We start from the raw sequence: 19,956 nt of genomic DNA on the forward strand, positions 1-19,956 counted from the left end.
GGAATCCGATGAGTCATTATTAGCGTGCGCTGGTCTCGGGCCATGTTCAAGCCGAGTCACCTCATTCACAGTCAGAACACTGCACACTGCACCTCAGAAAGCCCACTGATAGATTTATAATGGAAGAGCAGGGCTTGTCTCGGAGAGCTATCGTCTTGAGGGGCCAATGTGATTTCAGTACACCAGATTCTGTTAATGACCTGTTTCACTTAATGATTTCAATGACCTGGTTTCACAATTGAATAGCTTGATGGCCTGGTCTCCCTGTTTTAAGTGGATTTAGGTTTTCAAAGAGATTCAAATGACACTTAATTCCTGCTTTGTTTAAGGTCATGTGTGGATAGAATAGGTGAAAGCTCGCATTTTGACGAAGGAATATCGATCCTAGCTGGATCAGAGGACCTCTGTCCTGGGCCCAGAGGCCAGGGGTCAGACACAACAGAGGGGTTACCAAGGTGACCTTACCCATTATTTCTGGACCACAATGCAGCACTTACCGGGCAGGCAACACAACAGGCATTTGTCACTCAAACATGCTCTGTCACATGCTCCCCAATAGCATTCACATACTGGCTTGTGTATATCCCACTACCTCATACCACCTCCACCACCTTTGTCATGCTATTATATCATGCAGTTAGAAATAAAACATGTTTTCATTGTACCATACCTTCATATTTTTGTGAAATAACGGTACTGTAATTTGAATCACATTGACAAACAATATTTTCAATAATTGTCATCAAGCTTTGACTGAACCAGATCTTATATGTTATGAATCATGTTGGAACAATGATCCTTTTTCCATTTTAAGATGACTTATCTACAGTCATCACTGTGAGGAACTATGAATGTACACAGATTGTAATCAGTCGTTTATGGACTATTGATTGGGTCAACCTTTGATAATCTGTATTGATCAGCATTCTCCTTCATGCTCTGGCTAGATATTGTGTGTTTCTGAAACATAATGAAGATGTTCCATTCGAAAGAGATTTGATAAAAATGTTATACCCTAAGGGTAAGTATGTATGTCCCTGTACTGACTGTAAGTCGCTCTGGATAAGAGCATATGCTAAATGATTAATTCAATGTATAATTGCCCTTAGGGAACTAATGAAGTGTTGAATTGCATCCGAAACAATTTGTTTTAATAATGTATAAAATATGTCATACAATCTATATTCATACAGCAGCAATTCTATCCAAAGCAACTTTCATTACAGGGGGATTTGAACCTGCAACCTTTTGATCTGCAGAAGTGCTTCTGAGACCCCCACTCCATTCACCTGAGAGAGTTCACTCTCCACCCAAGGAGAAGGTAATACTTCCCCTTCCCTTCCACATTCCAGTGGAAAGTACTTTGTATTCCTAAGTCTCAGTACTGTCTGGATCTAATACCAGAAGTTTTCACTGCCAAAACAGACAGTCAAACCCACTCCGATTCAGTGTTTTGCAGCAGAAGCAGCAGTGTTTTGTGTCTCTATAATCCCAAATACAATGACCTTAACCATTTATCTGAAGGATTTTTGAAAATATTATTATCACTGTTAAAGTTAGCAACTATATCTACAGCTTTTGCTTCTCGTTTTTGAAACTACTGATTACACAGCGACACGGAAAGTCAGAAGTAACAGAGCTACAAGACGGACGGCTGGACAGATAGACAGACACGACACGGAGTCATTCTGATCACCTCAATGAGATTCCGGATGTGGGAATTGAGTGTGATCTGCACCGAGTTGGGAGAAACGCCACACAACAAAAACAGGACGACAAACACAGACACGCAAACAAACACAACAAAAAACAAGATCAAATGAGACAACAACAAGGGTTTTCTGACAGTCCGTCTTAGTGTCAGAACAGAATGAATACAATTTAATCAAATAAAACGACCATTCAAACAGAACACCACACAACGATTACGGAGTTATCGACCATGAGTTACTGGGAGGACGTGCATGCAACTAATGGTCATGCCGCTACGGTTGTTACGGTTGTGGTCATGCTTACCAGCTTGAGAGAAAGCTTCACGGGGGAGAGAATAATGGCGAGGTGAGCAGGAGAGAAAGAGACAACAGACATAGGTCAATATTGGCAGAATATTTAAGAGCACCGGTCACTCAACGACAAGCACACAGCAGAGAAGTTGTTGACACGAACATTGATGGTCAAGCTTTCCTTGGCTGAACTTCACCATTTGAGGATTTAAGAGCTGGGAAAATGACTTGAGACTTTGCTTTTGTTATTGAATTGTTGCTCTGCCGATTTTTTTAAGCGTCAAAAGAACGGAATTTCGGTCATGAATTGAATAAATACATCAACAAATGACTCAAGCTCCAAATGCATACTCTTTCCTCTTCAGGTGAAGTTCAACATTCAAGTCGTGAAAATGAGAACGTGTTTAAAGTGTACTGACTGAGGGAGCGAAGAGGCTGCCACAAATCTGCAGTCAGCATACGGTGGAAGGAGCGAGGGAGAGAGAGAGAGAGAGAAAAAGGACGTGAAAAAGAAGAAGAAAGGATGGAAGAGTCAACACAGCAGATGGATAGACAGAAAGAGAAGAGAGGAGCAGCAATAACGCCTCCATCATTCCTTCCCTGCATCCCTCCATCCTGTCACTGCAGTGACAAGCAGAGGGGCAGCAGATGGCGCTAGGAGCACGCGGCACAACAAGGCAGCGGACAAAATCACATGATCAGACTGACACCCTGACGGGGAGGGGGTGAGATGGTGTTGTACTGGTACTGGAACACGCTGGTCAACCTAAAACATACAGCTGTGTTCTAGTCACTAAGCCAAAGACTACATCCCATTTAAGACTGATAACCTACAGCCTTTTCTTTTACGAGAAGAACTTGCAAAGGAACCACGACATTAAGATTCATCTTTACCCGAGAGGCAAATTAGAGGAACGGACAACCCCAAAATTCAGATGGAGTTAATTTGCACCTCAGGGTCAGGGTATTACATGTTACTAGTGTGGTAAAGCATGGGTCAGGAGAGTTTGATAGTGAGCGGGGAGTCACGGAGGGTAGGTTCTCTGCCACACACACACACAACCACCGGCTCCAGCTGCTCCGGCAAATGACTGATAATCCTGTTACAGGCAGTCAGGCCGCTCTCAGGATGATCAATACTCCTCTCCGATCTAGTAAGCGAGTCATCCACCTGCCCTCCCCTGTCTCCAGAGATCTATTTATCATGCATAGAAAACCTTCTCTCTGTTCCTCAACAGACAACCGTTACACAGGAACCGTACAGTAGGAAGCTTAGGAGCAAGTTGTTCAGATCCTACCTCACGCTCAGCCTAGGTCGTCTTGTACATGCAGTCGGGTGCATCTCCAGTCTCTGAATGTACAACTGTATGTGGATATGCCTGTTTAGTAATTACCGTATGGATGGCCATTTTGTATTTTCTTTGTGGGCTGGGCTATATTTTCAACACCCACCCACCCCAACCACCTAGTACCATCAGACAAACAGGTATATACATGGTCCTTATGCACAGGCCACAGAAACTACAATGGGTGGATATGTAGAATGCCAGCACACAGAAAGCCTTTGAGGGGAAGATTCTGGGAAACGTAGGCTAAAAAAGGGTTACCGGCACCTCCGTCTGACCATGCAGAACCCCGACCTGGGCCAAACAGTGTTTCACATCCTTAGAAACCCTTTGGGGGTTTATTGAGTCTGCCTAAAGTCAGGTCATACAGTATGAGTACAAGTATGCGGTTTGAATTGTTGAGACCATCGTGGCCAGGCAAGATCAATCAAGTACCGAAATATTTGATTGGGATTGAAACTGTATTTGAACCCAGGTTTAACACCCTTAAAATCCCAATGAGAAAGAGCACTAACAGATAAGAGCACTGGCTAGCTGGGAGCTAGCATCCATTCTCCTGCTAACCTGAGGCTTGGATCAGTGCTCAGGGCTCGAGATACTCTGAGAATCCCTTGAAGATGATCGTCAGGGTGGGTCTGGGGCCGTCGGAGGCTGGCCGGCTGGAGGGGTGTAACGGAGGGACACAAGCTCAGATGAGGGACGGGTGATGAGGTCATCCTCTCTGATCAACTGACTGTTTGGGGTCATGTGACAGGGCCATGTGACAACACGGAGGCAGCGACAGACAGAAGCCTCCTTCAGACAGAAGATAAAGATGACTTTGTGTTTGGAAAGAAATCATCTTTCATCACTGTGAAATGTGTTTTTTTTTTACTCAGTAAATGTGTGCGTATTTCTTTGTGAGTGCATCATAAATGAGTACATGGGAGAGCACAGTGAGCGAATGGAACTCTTATCATGATTTGATGACACTACTGTCTGTGTCACACACGGCCCACACACACATACACACACACGCACACACACTCAGTACACACAGTTCATTTCCTTTCTCTTTCCCTCACTCTATCTCGCAAACACACACACACATATTCTCTCTTCTACACACACACACACACACACACACGCACAAACACACACACACTTACAACGTATTTCCTGGCTTCGAAAGCGTAAGTGGGCTGGCCCAGAGTCCTCTTCATGAGCTCTTTGTGATAGCAGAGTGAGCGAGGGGACTGCTGCTGTGGTGGGCATGGTGAGAGAGAACACAGTACCTGCAGTTACTGGAGCACAGGCCCACTAATGAGGACTAAAGGCTCACCCTCCCTCGCTCCCTCTTTCTCTCTCTCTCTCCCTCTCTCTCTCTCTCTCTCTCTCTCTCTCTCTCTCTCTCTCTCTCTCTCTCTCTCTCTTACACACATGTCCAGGCATTCATTATTTCTCCTCTCTCTCTCTCTCCAAATTCATCTTCCATCATAACTCTGTTCACGCACGCACACACAGTTGGCCTGGCGGTAGATCAGAGTGTGGGCTGCCGGGGGGGGAGGGGTGGGGTGGGCAGGATAACAGCCCCTCCCACAGAGGCATGCTGGGTAGAACAGGCTCTGAGCTCTGAGCGCTCACTCAGCTCGGCCCCCTGGTGAACCTAACCTTGTCCAGCTCTCCAATCAACTTCTAAAGCCCCAAACCACAAACACCTGTTATGTAGCTTAAGAATTACAACTTCATGTTCACGTTGTCATTCGATTTGTCACCACGGTCATTGTTGTGATAGTCATTGGGACCATTGTAACAGATATACTGTAATTAATAAAATATATAAAACGTAAAGGTAAAGTTGAAGCCTAAGTCCTAAAACCTAAAAATACTGTTGATACACTGATAGTAGACAGTATTGTTACTATGGTACTAGACATTCCTGTCATTACAGTACCAGACAGTACCGTTACTATGGTACTAGCATGCACTGTTACTATGATACTACTACACAGTATTGTTACTATGGTACTAGTCTGTACTGTTGCTATGGTACCAGACATAATTGTTACTATGGTACTATCATGGCTAGTTGGTTGGCAGCAGATGGCAGAGGCCTGCTGGACGGTCAAGCCAGGGGCTGGGATTCAACCCTGACGACCAGACCCGGGGTCAACTGGCCACCTCATCACTGTCTGGAGAGAATCAGATCCTTACCAATCCCTCTCTCTCTCTCTCTCTCTCTCTCTCTCTCTCTCTCTCCTTGTCTCTGTATCTGTGACTCTCTCTCTCTCCTCCTGTAGCTTGTCTCTGTCACTCTCTTTATCAGTCTCTCTCTTTCATCCCCAGTGTCTCTCATCTTTCTCTCTCTCTCTTTCTCATTCTTGGTCATCAGGCTGTATTACTGTTCTATGTACTTTTATTGACATAGTTAAAAGTGAATAGAACAAAACAAGAAATATTAACACTTATACTAAACGTATATATACAGGAAAAGAACATGAATACTTAAACCGACATGGACTACATGACAGAGGATGAGTAAGGATAAGGATGTCAGATGTAGTGAAACCTGGTCGTGATCAACCAAAACCTTCTCTGACTGGTCGGGCCGATCCTTCCACAAGAGGTTGTACTAGAGGTCAAACCGATTCAATAAATTCAAAGTCTGGGTTTGGGACCAAAAACTGAACAAAGAACACCCCTTCACGTGCTCAAAGAGTTGTTTCAACACTTCCTCTTTAGGAAACATGAAAAAGAAATGAGTAAAAAAAAGAAACTCCCACTTCCTGCTGCATCTGTTCAACCGAAAAAACGTACTTCCTGTTCTGTTCACCTTTATGTCATTTCCTCTTTGATAACGTCCCTCAGAGCTATTGTTTGACTATGACCATGGCCATGTCGCTGATCCAGCTCGACTGCTAACCTATACAACTCTCATACGCCTGGGACACTACTGCCCTTCAGATACTGCATCCACCAACACAAACAAAACGTTATCGGTTGAGTCAGGAAGTTGCACGTGAGTGCCCCGCCCGTTCCTACGTTGACAGCTGTGAAGCAGACTGGCTTGTGGCCTGTCACTCCAGACCCACTTTAAAAGACCAGCTTCTGTTCATGTTGAAATCGAAGCTACACCCGACACCTAAGTAGCTGGCCTGTAGGAGATAGGTGTGTTGTAGTAAACCAATACAAAGTTGAAAAAGGACACAATATCTGTCTCGTCAATCAAGAGAACCTTCTTGAACCATTATGACCTTATCACGCCTCCTAACCATGACGGAGGCAGAAGCGGGTGGCCAAAGAGTAGAGAAGCACAATATCAATACAAGTTCTTTGCCCAGCCTGAACTCTTTCCCGATTGGCCGAGGCTGCTGGCTTCAGTGGTGAGGACGTGGCAGAGATCCCTGCATAGACCGACGTCTCTGTGAGCCGCGGGTCCAGCTTCTGCATGACCGTATGGACGGTCGGATGGAGATTGAGAGGACGGGGGGGATGGAGAGTGGATGTGTGGTGAGACAGAGGGACGGCTGGACAGACAGTACGGACAGTCTGGGTTCAGAGAGACAGCAGGGCTGGTGGGAGCATGCTAGAGAAGCAGGTCAGAGGGGAAACACTGCATGGGGGACAGGGACAGGGAAACAGGCCTTCGGGCCTCAATCAATCTGCTGGATTCGACTGACTTTTGGAACTCGTGAGGACCAAACATGACTGGTAGGATGATGTGTATTTGGTTTAACTTAAATAACTTCAATTAGATGCATTATTTGTTTGTAATTTGAGTTGTGTCATTTCGAGGTCATAAGCTGTCTGTCTCCACCCATTAGTAGTTATGACCTCCAATCGACATGATGCATCAATGAGAGCCGGGGCTTCTGATTGGCTCAGAGCAATCAGAGCTTCCCCCACGATGTCACGTCCCCCTTACAGTGTTTTCACATGGGGCGATCAAAGACAGGGGAGAGTACACGAACACACACACATTGCCACAAGACAGGCACACACACACACACACAGAGAGACAAACACACACACTTACCCCTCGCCTCAGACTCCGGAGGCAGTGCATTTTGGGTTTGGACGTCATGAACTCGTTGAGGCGATGTGAGAGGGGCTCCTTCTGCTGCTTGGGAGACTGGGGGTCGTGTGGAACAGCAGAGGGTGAGGGCGGGGACGAGGCCGGGGGGGCGGGGGGGGGCTGGTGGGGGGACGTTAACAGGGACATAAGCTACCAGTAAGAGAGGGAGCCGGAGATGGAGAGAGAGAGAAGGTAAAAGGAGGGGCAGGTTCCAAGGAGAGAAGACAAAAGAAAAAAGGAGGGAACAAACACGAGATGAATAAGGCTCCGACAAATGTTACCAAAAAAAAAAAAGAAACGGATAACAGAAGCAAAATAAACAGTGAACACAGGGGACAACCGAAAAAAAAGAAAGAGAAAAAAAAAACGAAAAAACGTCAAACCCAGTTTTTTCAGTTGTTATTCTGTGTGTACTATTCAGAGTCAAAACACTGACGCTGACAAATTAATCGGACACGACGACATCAAAGGAAAGTCAGTTAGTCAGTAGGAAGTGTGAGGGTTGACAAGCAAGCTGGCGCGCGCGAAGCTAGGGAGTGTCACACTAAGCACATGCAAGCAAAGTTCATTCTGCGAACGTTCCGCGCCGTGTTTCTTAGTTTGTGTTTTGGGTCCTCTTCCCATGCCAGCGCTCGGACGCTCGGACTAGAAACTCTCGTGGCAGCGGCTGAATTTCAGGGCATTGTTTGAAGAAACGGGACTATTCCAAACCACGGCAGAGGTGATGAACCAGTGATTTGGGGGTTAGAGAGAGCGTTCCAAAGTTTAGTTTGCATCGTTTAGTCAGTGAACATGCAAGAGAGGGATTCAGACGTGCATCTACAGAACCAAAGAAGTGAGTAAAAAGTGAAAGTATCAAGCCAGTGGCGTTTCAACTGCTCTCTTGCTGGTCACTATGGAGCAGTGGCAATAATTGAATTGGGACCCATTCATCCTGTCTGATGCAACAGTAATCTAAAGATAGCCATACTAGCCTTCAAATGAAGCGAAAAGTTTCATTATGAAACATAATTTTGTTTTTTCTAAGCTTAGTTTGTGTGTGTGTGCGTGTGTGTACATAAGACATTGTGAGTGCATACTCAGAGTGTATCTCTGTGTCCAATCCTACACTCTTTCCAGAACATTCTGTTCTCCTCAGACTCGGAGTCTGCAGAATGTGGCCTAGTCGGTGAGGTCCAGTTCACATTAGCTAACCCTTATTCTCTAGTCAACAGAAATACACACATGAAATAGTGAAAGGTGGCACACTTCTCTCCTTGTCTCCCCTTCTCTCTTTCTCTCTCTCTGAGACACACTCAAACACACCCACAAAAACCCCACTCCTTCGTAGGGATACCATCCCACTAAAACGGTTCCATCTCCCCACTCCCTTCCTTCCTCCATCCCTCCATCTCTCCCTCGCTCCCGCTGGGAAGCTGTGGGGGGGGGGGGAGGGGGGGGCGTCCAGCCAGATCAGCCATCGAACGGGGAGGAAGAGGAGGGCGGGGCTGAAAAACTGTTATCACAGGATGGACAGACGGAGAGTCTGAGAGCAGCCGGTTATTCTGTCAGGGAGGGGCGGGCCGGGGGGGTTAACTGAAGAGAGGGGGGGGGGGGGGGGGGTGGATGGGAGGGGGGCGGTGGGGCTAGTACAGTTAGTCTTGAGTGTGTTAAAGAGTAGTCGTGTCTGGCGAGGGGTGGATGGGGGGGTGACTGCAGTACTAGAGGTGTCCAGCAGGGGTGGTGATGGGGGAGGGGGGGGGGAGGCAAGCAAAAACAACAACACTAACACTAAAAAAATACACTAAGGTGTAATGACTACAAACATACTACCAACCAAAGGCACTCAACAAAGGCCAAAAGTACAAAAATGGAAATGAAACATCCCACAGAAAATTACAACTATCAGCAATAATGTCATTTAAGATCAACCAAAGGAAAAAAATCTAAGACCCATTTGCGTTTTAAAGATTCTACATTTCTACACTTAAACAACATGGCCAATACTGCAAACCTTGACTGAACAGTCAAAGTGATGCGCTGTATTGGCTATAAAAGCTACGGACTTCCTGTTCAGTGAGGAGGAAGCCGTGAAGGTCCTATAACGTACCATCATTCCTGCGCTACAGTAAACCTTGGCGGTATCGCAGTACTTTCGAATGTTCGCGTGTGTGTTTGTTACCTTGTTCTTGTTCTTAATGAAAGGCCACAGTTTGACCTTGCTCTTGCCCCCCGGCCTCTCCTTGGGCTCCCCTCTGGAGTTGGACAGGCTGGTCTCCGACACCGTCCTCTTCATGGCCTGGCCGTAGTCCTCAAAGTCCACATCCCCCGGGGGCTCGAAGCCCGACTTGTACGACTCCACCACCTGCCCAGAGTCCTGGGGAGGGAGGGGCGAAGGGTTGGGAGAGGGGGTGAGGGGGTGAGGGGATTAAATACGTGGAGAGGAGTCATATTGGAAAAAAACATTGTTTTGGTGTTTTACCACCAAACTCTCAAATTTCCCTCTGAAGGATCATGGGTAAACATCACCCAGGACAGTGGAACGGTCTCTAAATGCTTCACTCATACACACAGGCACACACGCACACATCTTTGTTGTCTCCTATACTGCGTGCTCCAAAGACAACAACCATGAACAGGACAACATCGTGTATGTGTGTGTGTGCACATATGTGCGTGTGTGTGTGTGTGTGGGGAAAACTGAGCGGGACGAGGGGAAAGACCTGAATCTGTCAGACAGGAGCTATGGTGAAAACAGAGGGCTCAGGGCTGAAACAGGAAAAAACACATTAATCACCGTCACTGTGTGTGAGTGTGTCCGCATGTGGGGTATCATTCGACACTGATAAGACCCGGGGTCAGTGTTCAAGGATCAGGGAGCTGTTGTACAGAGAACAGCAGGGGAAAGGAGGGGGAGGAGAAGAGAAGAGGAGGGGAGAGGAGAAGAGGAGAGGAGGAGAGGAGGAGAGGAGGGGACGAGACGGGATGGGAGGGGAGAGAGGAGTGAGGTCGGGGGGGGGTGAACCAGGTCATGTGAATGTGTTGTTCTCCCTCTGTTTACTGCAGACTTGAGCCTGAGTCATCTCCTAGCAGCTAATCCCCACAACCCCGCACACAAACACACACATACACACACACACCAACCCCACCAGGGATACACTACATCAAGTGAGGCAGGCAGCCAGAATGAGACATCGCCGTATATCACAAGACTCATTCTAATCCACCATCTGACTGGGTCTCATAAAAGACACCAGCCAACCTCGAAACACATCTGAACGGCCCCTCCATTTGAGCCTTAACTTGGCAAAACGCTCACACGACGGATGGCTGGCGATGCCTGCCTTTTAACAGTCTCAAGCTAACTCGTCCATCCTAAAAGCTCCTTCTCTCTCTTTGTATTCCTCTCTCTCTCTCTCTCTCTCTCTCTCTCTCTCTCTCTCTCTCTCTCTCTCTCTCTCTCTCTCTCTCTCTCTCTCTCTCTCTCTCTCTCTCACTCTCTCTCTCTCTCTCTCTCTCTCTCTCTTTCTCTCTCTCTCAACCCCTAGGTTTCTCTCTTTCTGTCTCTCCCCCTCTCCCAGACTTCCTCTGCTAGACTGTAGTGGTGATACCAAAACTTAGGGAATGAGGCAGGGGACACTGCTGCATGTGTGTGTGTATGTTGTGTGTGTGTATGTTGTGTGTGTGTGTGTGTGTGTGTGTGTGTATGTTGTGTGTGTGTATGTTGTGTGTGTGTGTATGTTGTGTGTGTGTGTATGTTGTGTGTGTGTGTGTATGTTGTGTGTGTGTATGTTGTGTGTGTGTGTATGTTGTGTGTGTGTATGTTGTGTGTGTGTGTGTATGTTGTGTGTGTGTATGTTGTGTGTGTGTGTATGTTGTGTGGGTGTGTATGTTGTGTGTGTACTCACACTCTTGGGGTCGACTGACTCAGCTGCTTTGGTCATGCCGTCGAGACATTTGGACACGATGGGCACCACCTGTCGGTCCACCTCGGCGAAGGTCTTCATACACACACCCATTCTCTCGATCCGCTTCTCCTCCATCTCCTGGATCCTCTACACACGCACACACACACACACACACACACAACGTCAGCCTAATATTCCTGGTACCAGATCAAGATTCTTTATGGTCTTTTTCCAATGAAATGTGTTGTCACAGTCTGCACAGAGACTGAGTGTCCTAACCTTGGGATCATGAACATACTCAGCGTACGTTTACCTGGAATATATCGGGGATGAGTGTGTGGTACTGTTTACCTGGAATATATCAGGGATGAGTGTGTGGTACTGTTTACCTGGAATATATCAGGGATGAGTGTGTGGTACTGTTTACCTGGAATATATCAGGGATGAGTGTGTGGTACTGTTTACCTGGAATATATCGGGGATGAGTGTGTGGTACTGTTTACCTGGAATATATCAGGGATGAGTGTGTGGTACTGTTTACCTGGAATATATCGGGGATGAGTGTGTGGTACTGTTTACCTGGAATATATCAGGGATGAGTGTGTGGTACTGTTTACCTGGAATATATCGGGGATGAGTGTGTGGTACTGTTTACCTGGAATATATCGGGGATGAGTATTCAGTGTTTACCTGAAATATATTGGGGATGAGTGTGTAGTAATGCTCATTCTGCTCCTGGTTGAACTTCTGCAGGTAGTCAGAGTAGTCCTTCTTACTGTCAGATGCCATCTGGTGCCTCATCTGGGCCTGCTGCCTCGCCTGGAGGAGAACGCAACACACACGTGAACAAGATACACACACACACACTTAATAACATAACACGCACACTAACAACACATACACCGATGATATCAGACATAACACAACACACTCACTGTATAAACTGACACATCACACACACACACACAGGATTGCAGGTGCAAGTCCTCTGTAAATTCAGCAGAAGCAGGAGCAGCGATGGTAAACACAGCATTCTGTTGGCTCGACACACACCACACTGACACACAGTCAGCAAGGCCTTACATGGTCTATTACAGTAATAGGCGGCCTGGCTTTGTCAATGTTGGCCAGGTGGAACATCCTCAATCAAACGTGTGTGTGTGTGTGTGTGTGTGTGTGTGTGTGTGTGTGTGTGTGTAAGAGAGAGAGAGGGGATGAGAGAGAAAATGAGGCAGAGAGAGAATCAGAGATAGAAAGAGAGGTAAAGAAAGACAGATAGAGAGAAAGAGAGGGGGAAAGAGAGAAAAAGAGATAGAGAGAGACGGAGAGAGAGAGAGAGAGAGAGAGAGAGAGAGGGAGAGAGGGAGAGAGAGAGAGAGAGAGAGAGAGGGAGAGAGAGAGGGAGAAAGAGGAGCGGAGCAGTGGAGTGTATTATAGATCCATAATAAGCAGATGGAGAAAAGGAGATTATCTCAGTCACGTGGTGTGGAGTTCTGCTTCGTCTTTCTCTCTCTAGACGAGGCACACACACACACACACCAGAGACTCGGGAGTGGTGGTTCTCAAGGAGAGGTTTAACTGGGACACGGCCCAGCCTCAGACCCACACAGCCAGACAAGGAGCCAGAATCACCGGACACACTGAGAGGAACATGACCAGGAGGAACAACGTGTCCTCCCTCCCTCCCTCTCCCCCCCTCCACTCCCTCGCTCCTCCTACACCTCTTGGACCGGAGAAGAGATGAAGTGTAGTCCAGATTCTCCCACCCGCACAACAAGGACACATAGACACCTAGACACACACAGTCACACACTCTTTGTCGCGCACACTCGCAGGCTGTGGGGCTGGGAGATGGCGACAGAGAGAAGGCAGGCAGACAGAGGTGAAAGCTAACAGGCAGAAGTATTTCCACTCTGACCCCAGGGGGTTGTGACAGGCCGTGACTCTGTGGGAAATGGCTTTGGCAGGCACAGACAGGGATGAACAGAGCATGGGGCCACGCCTGAGAAGCCCCGTCATGAACTGTAGCCGCTGGGTCACGTGAGTAGGTAACCTATCATCTATCTACAGTGTGCCGGCGCATAAGTGTCCGTGCAACCAGGAAGCAGGAACAGAGGAAGGCAGGTTTGTTGAACGACTGAGGGCATATCGCCCTGGCATCCACGCCGATTTCGAAAACCTAAAGAAATGAAAGGTTCAACTGCACTACATCACTTCCTGTTTAGGTTCGAGGAAAATGACGCCGGCGAAGGGTGTCGCGTTGCTCTTCCCAGCATGCACAGCGAATTCTCACTTAGTTTTTAGGAAACAGACACCACAAAAATGGCGTGCTCTTTCTACAGTGCATCTATGAGCTTCCTGAATGCTGGTACAGGCTGACTCTGTAACAACGTTAAAAAGGGTATGAAAAGAAAACGGTCAGAAAAGCCAAGCCTACAGCCTTCCATCACTAGGACCCATGCAGACACCAACTAGAAATAGATATATAGCTTTGACAGGTTGACTTGGAGTGCAACTCAAATAGAAGAGAATCAATAATACCACAGGTAAAAGACAACCATGGGTAACACTCCAGATGGCCAGACAGTCCACCGGAGGACAACTAGGATACAGTGCTGTGGAGTGATTAGGATGATATGTGTGCACATGTTTGTGTGAATGTGTGTGTGTGCGTGCGTGTGTGTGGTGTCAGCAGTGATTATGAGTGTGTGAGGATTGAGACAGTGGGAGTTCTCACAGACATAACGCAGGCTCTGCTCAAACGACCTACCTTGTGGAAGCTTCGCTTCAAGGCATTGCAGAAGATAAATTAGGAAAACACACAAACACACACATGAAAAAAGGGACATTAACTACTTTCTGGTTACTTCCATAAAAACAGGAAGTTGGTACAGAACCGAAATACATCACATCCTGTTCTGATTTGCCAATAGGCCTTTAACAACTTTGGTATCACATATTCACATTCAGAAAACAAATCAAATAAAGCTTTTGTTATATAGCGCATTTCATACCAGTGGGCAACACAATGCGCTTCACAGAGGGGAAAAGGGGGGGGGGGTACAAACACTTATGTTTGACACTAATTTTCCAGAGTGTGGAAGTAATTCTGGAAGTAATTTTACAGAATTTGGTGAGAAATTCACTTCCTTTCAAGATTTGAGTAAAAAAGGAAACACGCTCAGAGTGTTGAAAGAGGGCTCTCTAAAAAAAGGAAGTGTGAGAGCACAAATATCCCCCCTGCCTTCGCAGTACAGGAACCATGTTGTGACTATGGCAACACAGGTATCATAAACAACTAGATCAACAGAACAGACCATGGAACCTGAACAGACAACCCGCTGAGAGGAAGTGGTGAGAGGTGGCTGACGGCGAGAGCTACTTCATATCCTGTCAGTCAGCAGGTTGCTATGCAACACAGACAAGGGTGGTATGACCCCAGATTAGGGCCAGTTCATAGATGGAGGTAGAAGGCTAAATTTGATCAGTATTCTTTTAAATACTTTCTCCTCCCCCCTCCCCGCGCTCTCTATCTCTGTCTATTTCTCTCTCCCTTGCTCCCTCCCTCATATGGGTCAAGCATCTCCTCGTCCAATCAAAAGGCGAAGAGTGAAAGTGTGACTGAGGGTTCTAAAACCCAGGCAGAGCCAGAACCTGCATGGATGTGGTCAGAGGTGTGAAACCCCGATGAGAGGGTTCTGGAGGCCAGGGGAGGACAGGGAGCTGTTTGAGGTTTGCTCCAGCTGCTGCCTCCAAACCACAGCTTTTATGCTCCACCAACTCTCGTCTCTTTAGACTCACTTTAGAGGCTGGTTTGGAGGTATCTGAGACTAGGGGATTGGGCCTTAGGATTGGGGCTGTGGAGGGGGTTGGGAGTGGGGTGGGGCCAAGCCCAGGACCGGGCTGGGCTGGGCCAGGGTGGGGCCAGGGCTGAGGCTGAAACTGGAGCTAGTGCTGTAGATAGACCAGGTGGAAGATAAGTTGGAAGCTATAGGGAGGTGTTCCTGTTTCTAGGTAATAGGTCAGCTTGCAATGTGATCATTCATTTATTTATTTTTGTAGTCATTTAGCAGACGCTCTTATCCAGAGCGACTTACAGTAAGTACAGGGACATTCCCCCCGAGGCAAGTAGGGTGACCAAGGACACAACGTCATTTTTGCATGGCAGAGAATTGAACCGGCAACCTTCTGATTACTAGCCCGATTCCCTAACCGCTCAGCCACCTGACTCCCAGGATCACATTGCAAGCTGACATATTACCTAGTGCCTCCAATTATGTGGGAGTATACACACGCACTGTCAAGAGTGCGCGTGCACATACTCACACACACACACACACACACACACACACAGACACAGACACACACACACACACAGACACACACACAACCACACACACTCACTCACTCACACATGTGGGCTGGAATCATTATAACTCAACTCGAAGGTTGGAGGTGGTGACATGTCATGTCTTCCAGTGATGTCATCCTCAGAGGTATTCGAAATGACAGTGAGACTCAGTCTTGATCTGTCTGCTTCTCAACTCCTCTGCTCTCTCTCTCTGCCTCTCTTTTCCTCACTCTTTCTCTGCCTCCACCTTTTTCCGCCTCTCCATTCCTCCTTCTCTCTGCTTCTCCCTCTCTCAGCTTCTCTCTCTCTCTGCCTCGTCATCCCTTCTGCCTCTAACCCCTCTCCCTCTGCCTCAGCAGAGCAGAGACCCAGGCAGAACACCAGGCTCTCAAGGTTCCTCTGCCAGGATCTGGGATCCAGTCTATTACACAGCTTACTAAATCAAGAAGGCCACCCAAACACACTTACTTTAAACACACACATACACACACACACACACACACACACACATAGAGAGAATAAAAACTTGACGTGATGTAATGGCATATGTGTAGCAAGACTTGAGCAACCTGCCAACACTGGAGGCCAAAGTTGCATCAACATATCCGTCTTACTTCATTTTCTTTTCACACACACACACACACGTAAACATACACTTTCACACACACACACACACACAACATTGTTTCAGAATTCATTTCCGGCCATTTACGGCCTTGCCACGACAACAGAAAGAAGAAAAAAGTTGAGTAACTCCTAGAGAGGAGATGCAGGACATTTAAAAAATGGAGAACAACTCCTATGAAGTCTGGCCGTGGCTGAGAGGGTTTGAGAAAGACTGAGTCCTTTCTGTTCTGACACCCCAGAGTTCTGGGTTGGTCAAGTCAGAAAGCTCCAGGTCAGAACCCCACTATGACTGATGTTCACGCACGATGGTTGTGTGTGTATGAGCAAATGTGTGTATGTTTGTGCTTTACACGTCTGTTGCTGCATGTTTTTGTGAGTGAATGTGTGTGTGTGTGTGTTTGTGTGTGCGTGTTAATAAGAGTACCGTCAGACACGTGTTTATCTGTAATATGTTCGGCCTGTTTATCATAAAGGAATTATGTTTATGTGTCAGACATTCCGTTGGCCATAATAAACTCAACAAACTCCATAGCAACACTGATCTACCCCCCCCCCCTGCTTTCACTTGCAGCTCACAAAATCCTCCTACACTCAAAATCTAGTTTAAATTCTAAGTTCATTTGTGTAGCTCTTACAAGCAATGGCCCAAAGGGCTCCACCAATGGACCACGAATCATATGCAACATCCCATAATGTCATCAGAACGCTGTGCCATAGCAACATGGCCGGAAGCTGACAGTACCTATAAAAGGAAGGCCATTGGGTTACTGCAGAAGAGTATCTGTCATGATAGCCTTGTAGCTACTTAATTTAAGATTCGTATATGTTTAGTGTTTTGCACCTCCCTGCCACAGTAAATTCCGTGTTTGTATAACATACATGGCGAATAAACCGAATTCTGATTCTGATTCTTAGTTTTGCAAACACAAATACACACAAATCCATTGAACAGAGACAAGCTCATACTGTTCTACAGACTGGCTGTGTGTGTGCAGGTATATTTCTGTGTGGCTTCGGTGTGTATGGATGTTGTGTGTGTGTGTGTGTGTGTGTGTGAGTATGTGTGTGTACATGGATGAGCATGTGTATATGTTTGATATGGTTGTTTCTATGATGGGAGCCGGGATGAGTGTGTGTGGGGGCGGGGAGGAGGTGGGCAGACAAAAAGGGGATGTTGGTTCCTGTCAGTCCATCACATCGTAGCTCTTTTCCTCTCTCCCGCCCTCCTACCCTCCCTCCCTCTGTCTCCGAGGGATAATATGTTGGTTCCTAACAGACAAGTCCAGTGAGTCTCTCTCTCGGTTTCTGTCCCCTCTTTCTCTCTTTCTCTCCCTCTTGCTCTCGCCCCTTCCTCTTGTCTCTGCGTTGCGCTGATATGTTGGTTCCTGTCAGCTTGGTACAGTGCAGCACTGGACCCATTGTGGCTTCTTGGCCCCGGGTCTGGCCGGGGACACAGAGGATCCTTGTTCCGGACCAGATTAGCATCATAATCGGGTCTGAACCGTGTCAGCTCAGAGTCCACTGCCACCGCGGATCATGAGGCACGCAGCACGCTCCCGACCCATAATGCCTTGCGGGTGGCGGCGGTTGGACTTGTTTGGTTTCGAGGCCCGGATATCAGCGGGTATGTCGGCTGACGAGGCCTAGAGGAAGTGACATCAGCCTAGGACCCTGAAGGCCTTGGTGTTAGGTAGTCATGGAGAGGATGATTTACTGGTGAGAACAAACACACACACGCTCACAAAACATGCAAAAACACACACATTCACGCACTCCTTTCCACATAAATAAGGAAGTGAGACACAGAAACACACACACACACATACAGCTCCCAGTTTTGCACAGTGGCCAGCCTGCTAGCTCAGTGCTCCTGGGTGATCATGAGGGGCTGAGGATTCTGGGGAAGCTGTACTGGACAACTCTGAGAAACAATGGATGCCTTCACACATTGACACACATACACACACACACTGCCCTGGCCTGAGATACTGTGACACTGTAATGCTGTGCCTCTAAACTCAGCAAGAGCAAGAGAGATGTACAGAGGAAGAGATGGAGAGAGGGAGCGACGGAGTGAAAGGTGCACTGTGTCGGCGCGTGCGGGGAGGAGCGCCCGGCACAGCCGGCGGCCTGCCGTGTGATTGGCCCGCGGCGGTGCGTACCTTCTCCACATCGGCCTTCGTCACGTTGATGTCGGCGTCCATCTTCTCAAAGTGCTGCTGCCCCCGGTCGGCCTCCTTGCAGTCCCTCTCAAACTTCCTCTTGTACTGGAGAGGAGAGGAGGGGCCCACCATGAACACAATGGACAATCACTTCCAAACATTCAATGTATACCCAGCTACACATGCTATCATGCACCACTAACATACTGCAGCTCTTTGACCTTTATGAAGGAGGGGCCTGGACGTCACCCAGTGTATGCACACGTCATGTCGTGTATTGGGCCCAGCATTGTGCAGCATGGACATCAATCCCATTACACGGTGTTCGCTAGCCTGCGCCCTATGCACACTCCCGTGCCCCCCTAAGAGACACATTCTGACCTGGGGGGGAAAAAGGGGTGTCTTTCTCAAAGTCGAGTCTGGAGCTTAAACCAATGTTCTGGTGGATGTTTGCGCTCCGAACCCATCCATTCATCCACGTCTCTCTCCCGATCTCCGTCGGAACAATCCGCACTTGTTCTGTGAGAGTGCACTCTGAACCAGGCCTAGCCTGCCTAGCTGCCGCCCGCACAATGAGATCATTGAATAACGAGAGAGAGAGAGAGAGACAGAGAGAGAGAGAGAGAGAGAGAGAGAGAGAGAGAGAGAGAAGAGAGAGAGAGAGAGAGAGAGAGAGAGAGAGAGAGAGAGAGAGAGATGAGAGAGAGAGAGAGAGAGAGAGAGAGAGAGAGAGAGAGAGAGAGAGAGAGAAAAGAGAAGAGGAGCAGAGCAGAGCAGAGCAGAGCAGAGCAGAGGCAAACACACTAGCTGATGTTTTGTCTCTATTTCCCTCCCTCTATCTCTTGGTGACACGGATGTCAAACCGAGATAAGCGGCTGGGTCCTGTACAGACTCAAACCCTCCGATAGCTGGGTTCCTCTTTACTAACGACATCATATCAACCAAATCCTTCGTTGTTCATGCCAAACTAAATCCTTCACAATGTCCAATGTCAAGGTCCCACCGCAAAGTCACACTGTAACTGTAAACACAATAGATTGTGACGATTCGATTCCTGTGTTCACCTCTCTGCTCCTCCTTCCCAGCATGCATACTGGGGGGTTTTACCCAGCGAGGAGAGCACGGCTTAGGCGGGAAGGTTGGATGGCGTTGTATTTGCAAATCCGGCATAAATCCCACCCTAATGATTTTCCTTTTGACAATTGCGTACATTTGATATCCACTAATCCTCGTCAGTTTCCCTGCTCTGCTGTTGTGTCCTCTTGAAGGTATGGGATGTAATGAGGAAGGAATGACAAAATACTCCCACAGCCAGCTACAGTGGGCTAAGGGGGGACCCAGAGTATTATGGTAGTGGTCTACTGGTTCATAGTAGTACTATAGTGGTATTTCTGTATTACAATGTGTGGTACTGGCAATATAAATGTACTGGGGGAAGGGAGTACTACTGCAGTATTGCTGTAGTGCTGTGTGTCTGAGTGTTGTGGTGGAGGCTTGTTCCAGTTTGGGTTCTTCCTGTACTCACC

General features: G+C 47.6%; 1 protein-coding gene across 1 annotated transcript; it reads right to left on the reverse strand.

The window, feature by feature from the left end:
* Positions 1–6: 6 nt before the first annotated feature.
* On the reverse strand, positions 7–18,562 carry LOC134016045 (formin-binding protein 1-like). Its single transcript, XM_062455467.1, has 7 exons — positions 18,431–18,562; positions 11,981–12,109; positions 11,291–11,437; positions 9,565–9,759; positions 7,365–7,460; positions 2,017–2,031; positions 7–1,732 (listed from the first exon to the last, which is right to left on the reverse strand). Exons 1-7 carry the CDS (start codon positions 18,560–18,562, stop codon positions 1,640–1,642), a joined length of 807 nt encoding a protein of 268 aa, XP_062311451.1. The 3' UTR covers positions 7–1,639.
* Positions 18,563–19,956: the final 1,394 nt, after the last annotated feature.

Source organism: Osmerus eperlanus, unplaced genomic scaffold, assembly GCF_963692335.1.
Source record: "Osmerus eperlanus unplaced genomic scaffold, fOsmEpe2.1 SCAFFOLD_516, whole genome shotgun sequence".
Classification (NCBI taxonomy): Eukaryota; Metazoa; Chordata; class Actinopteri; order Osmeriformes; family Osmeridae; genus Osmerus; species Osmerus eperlanus.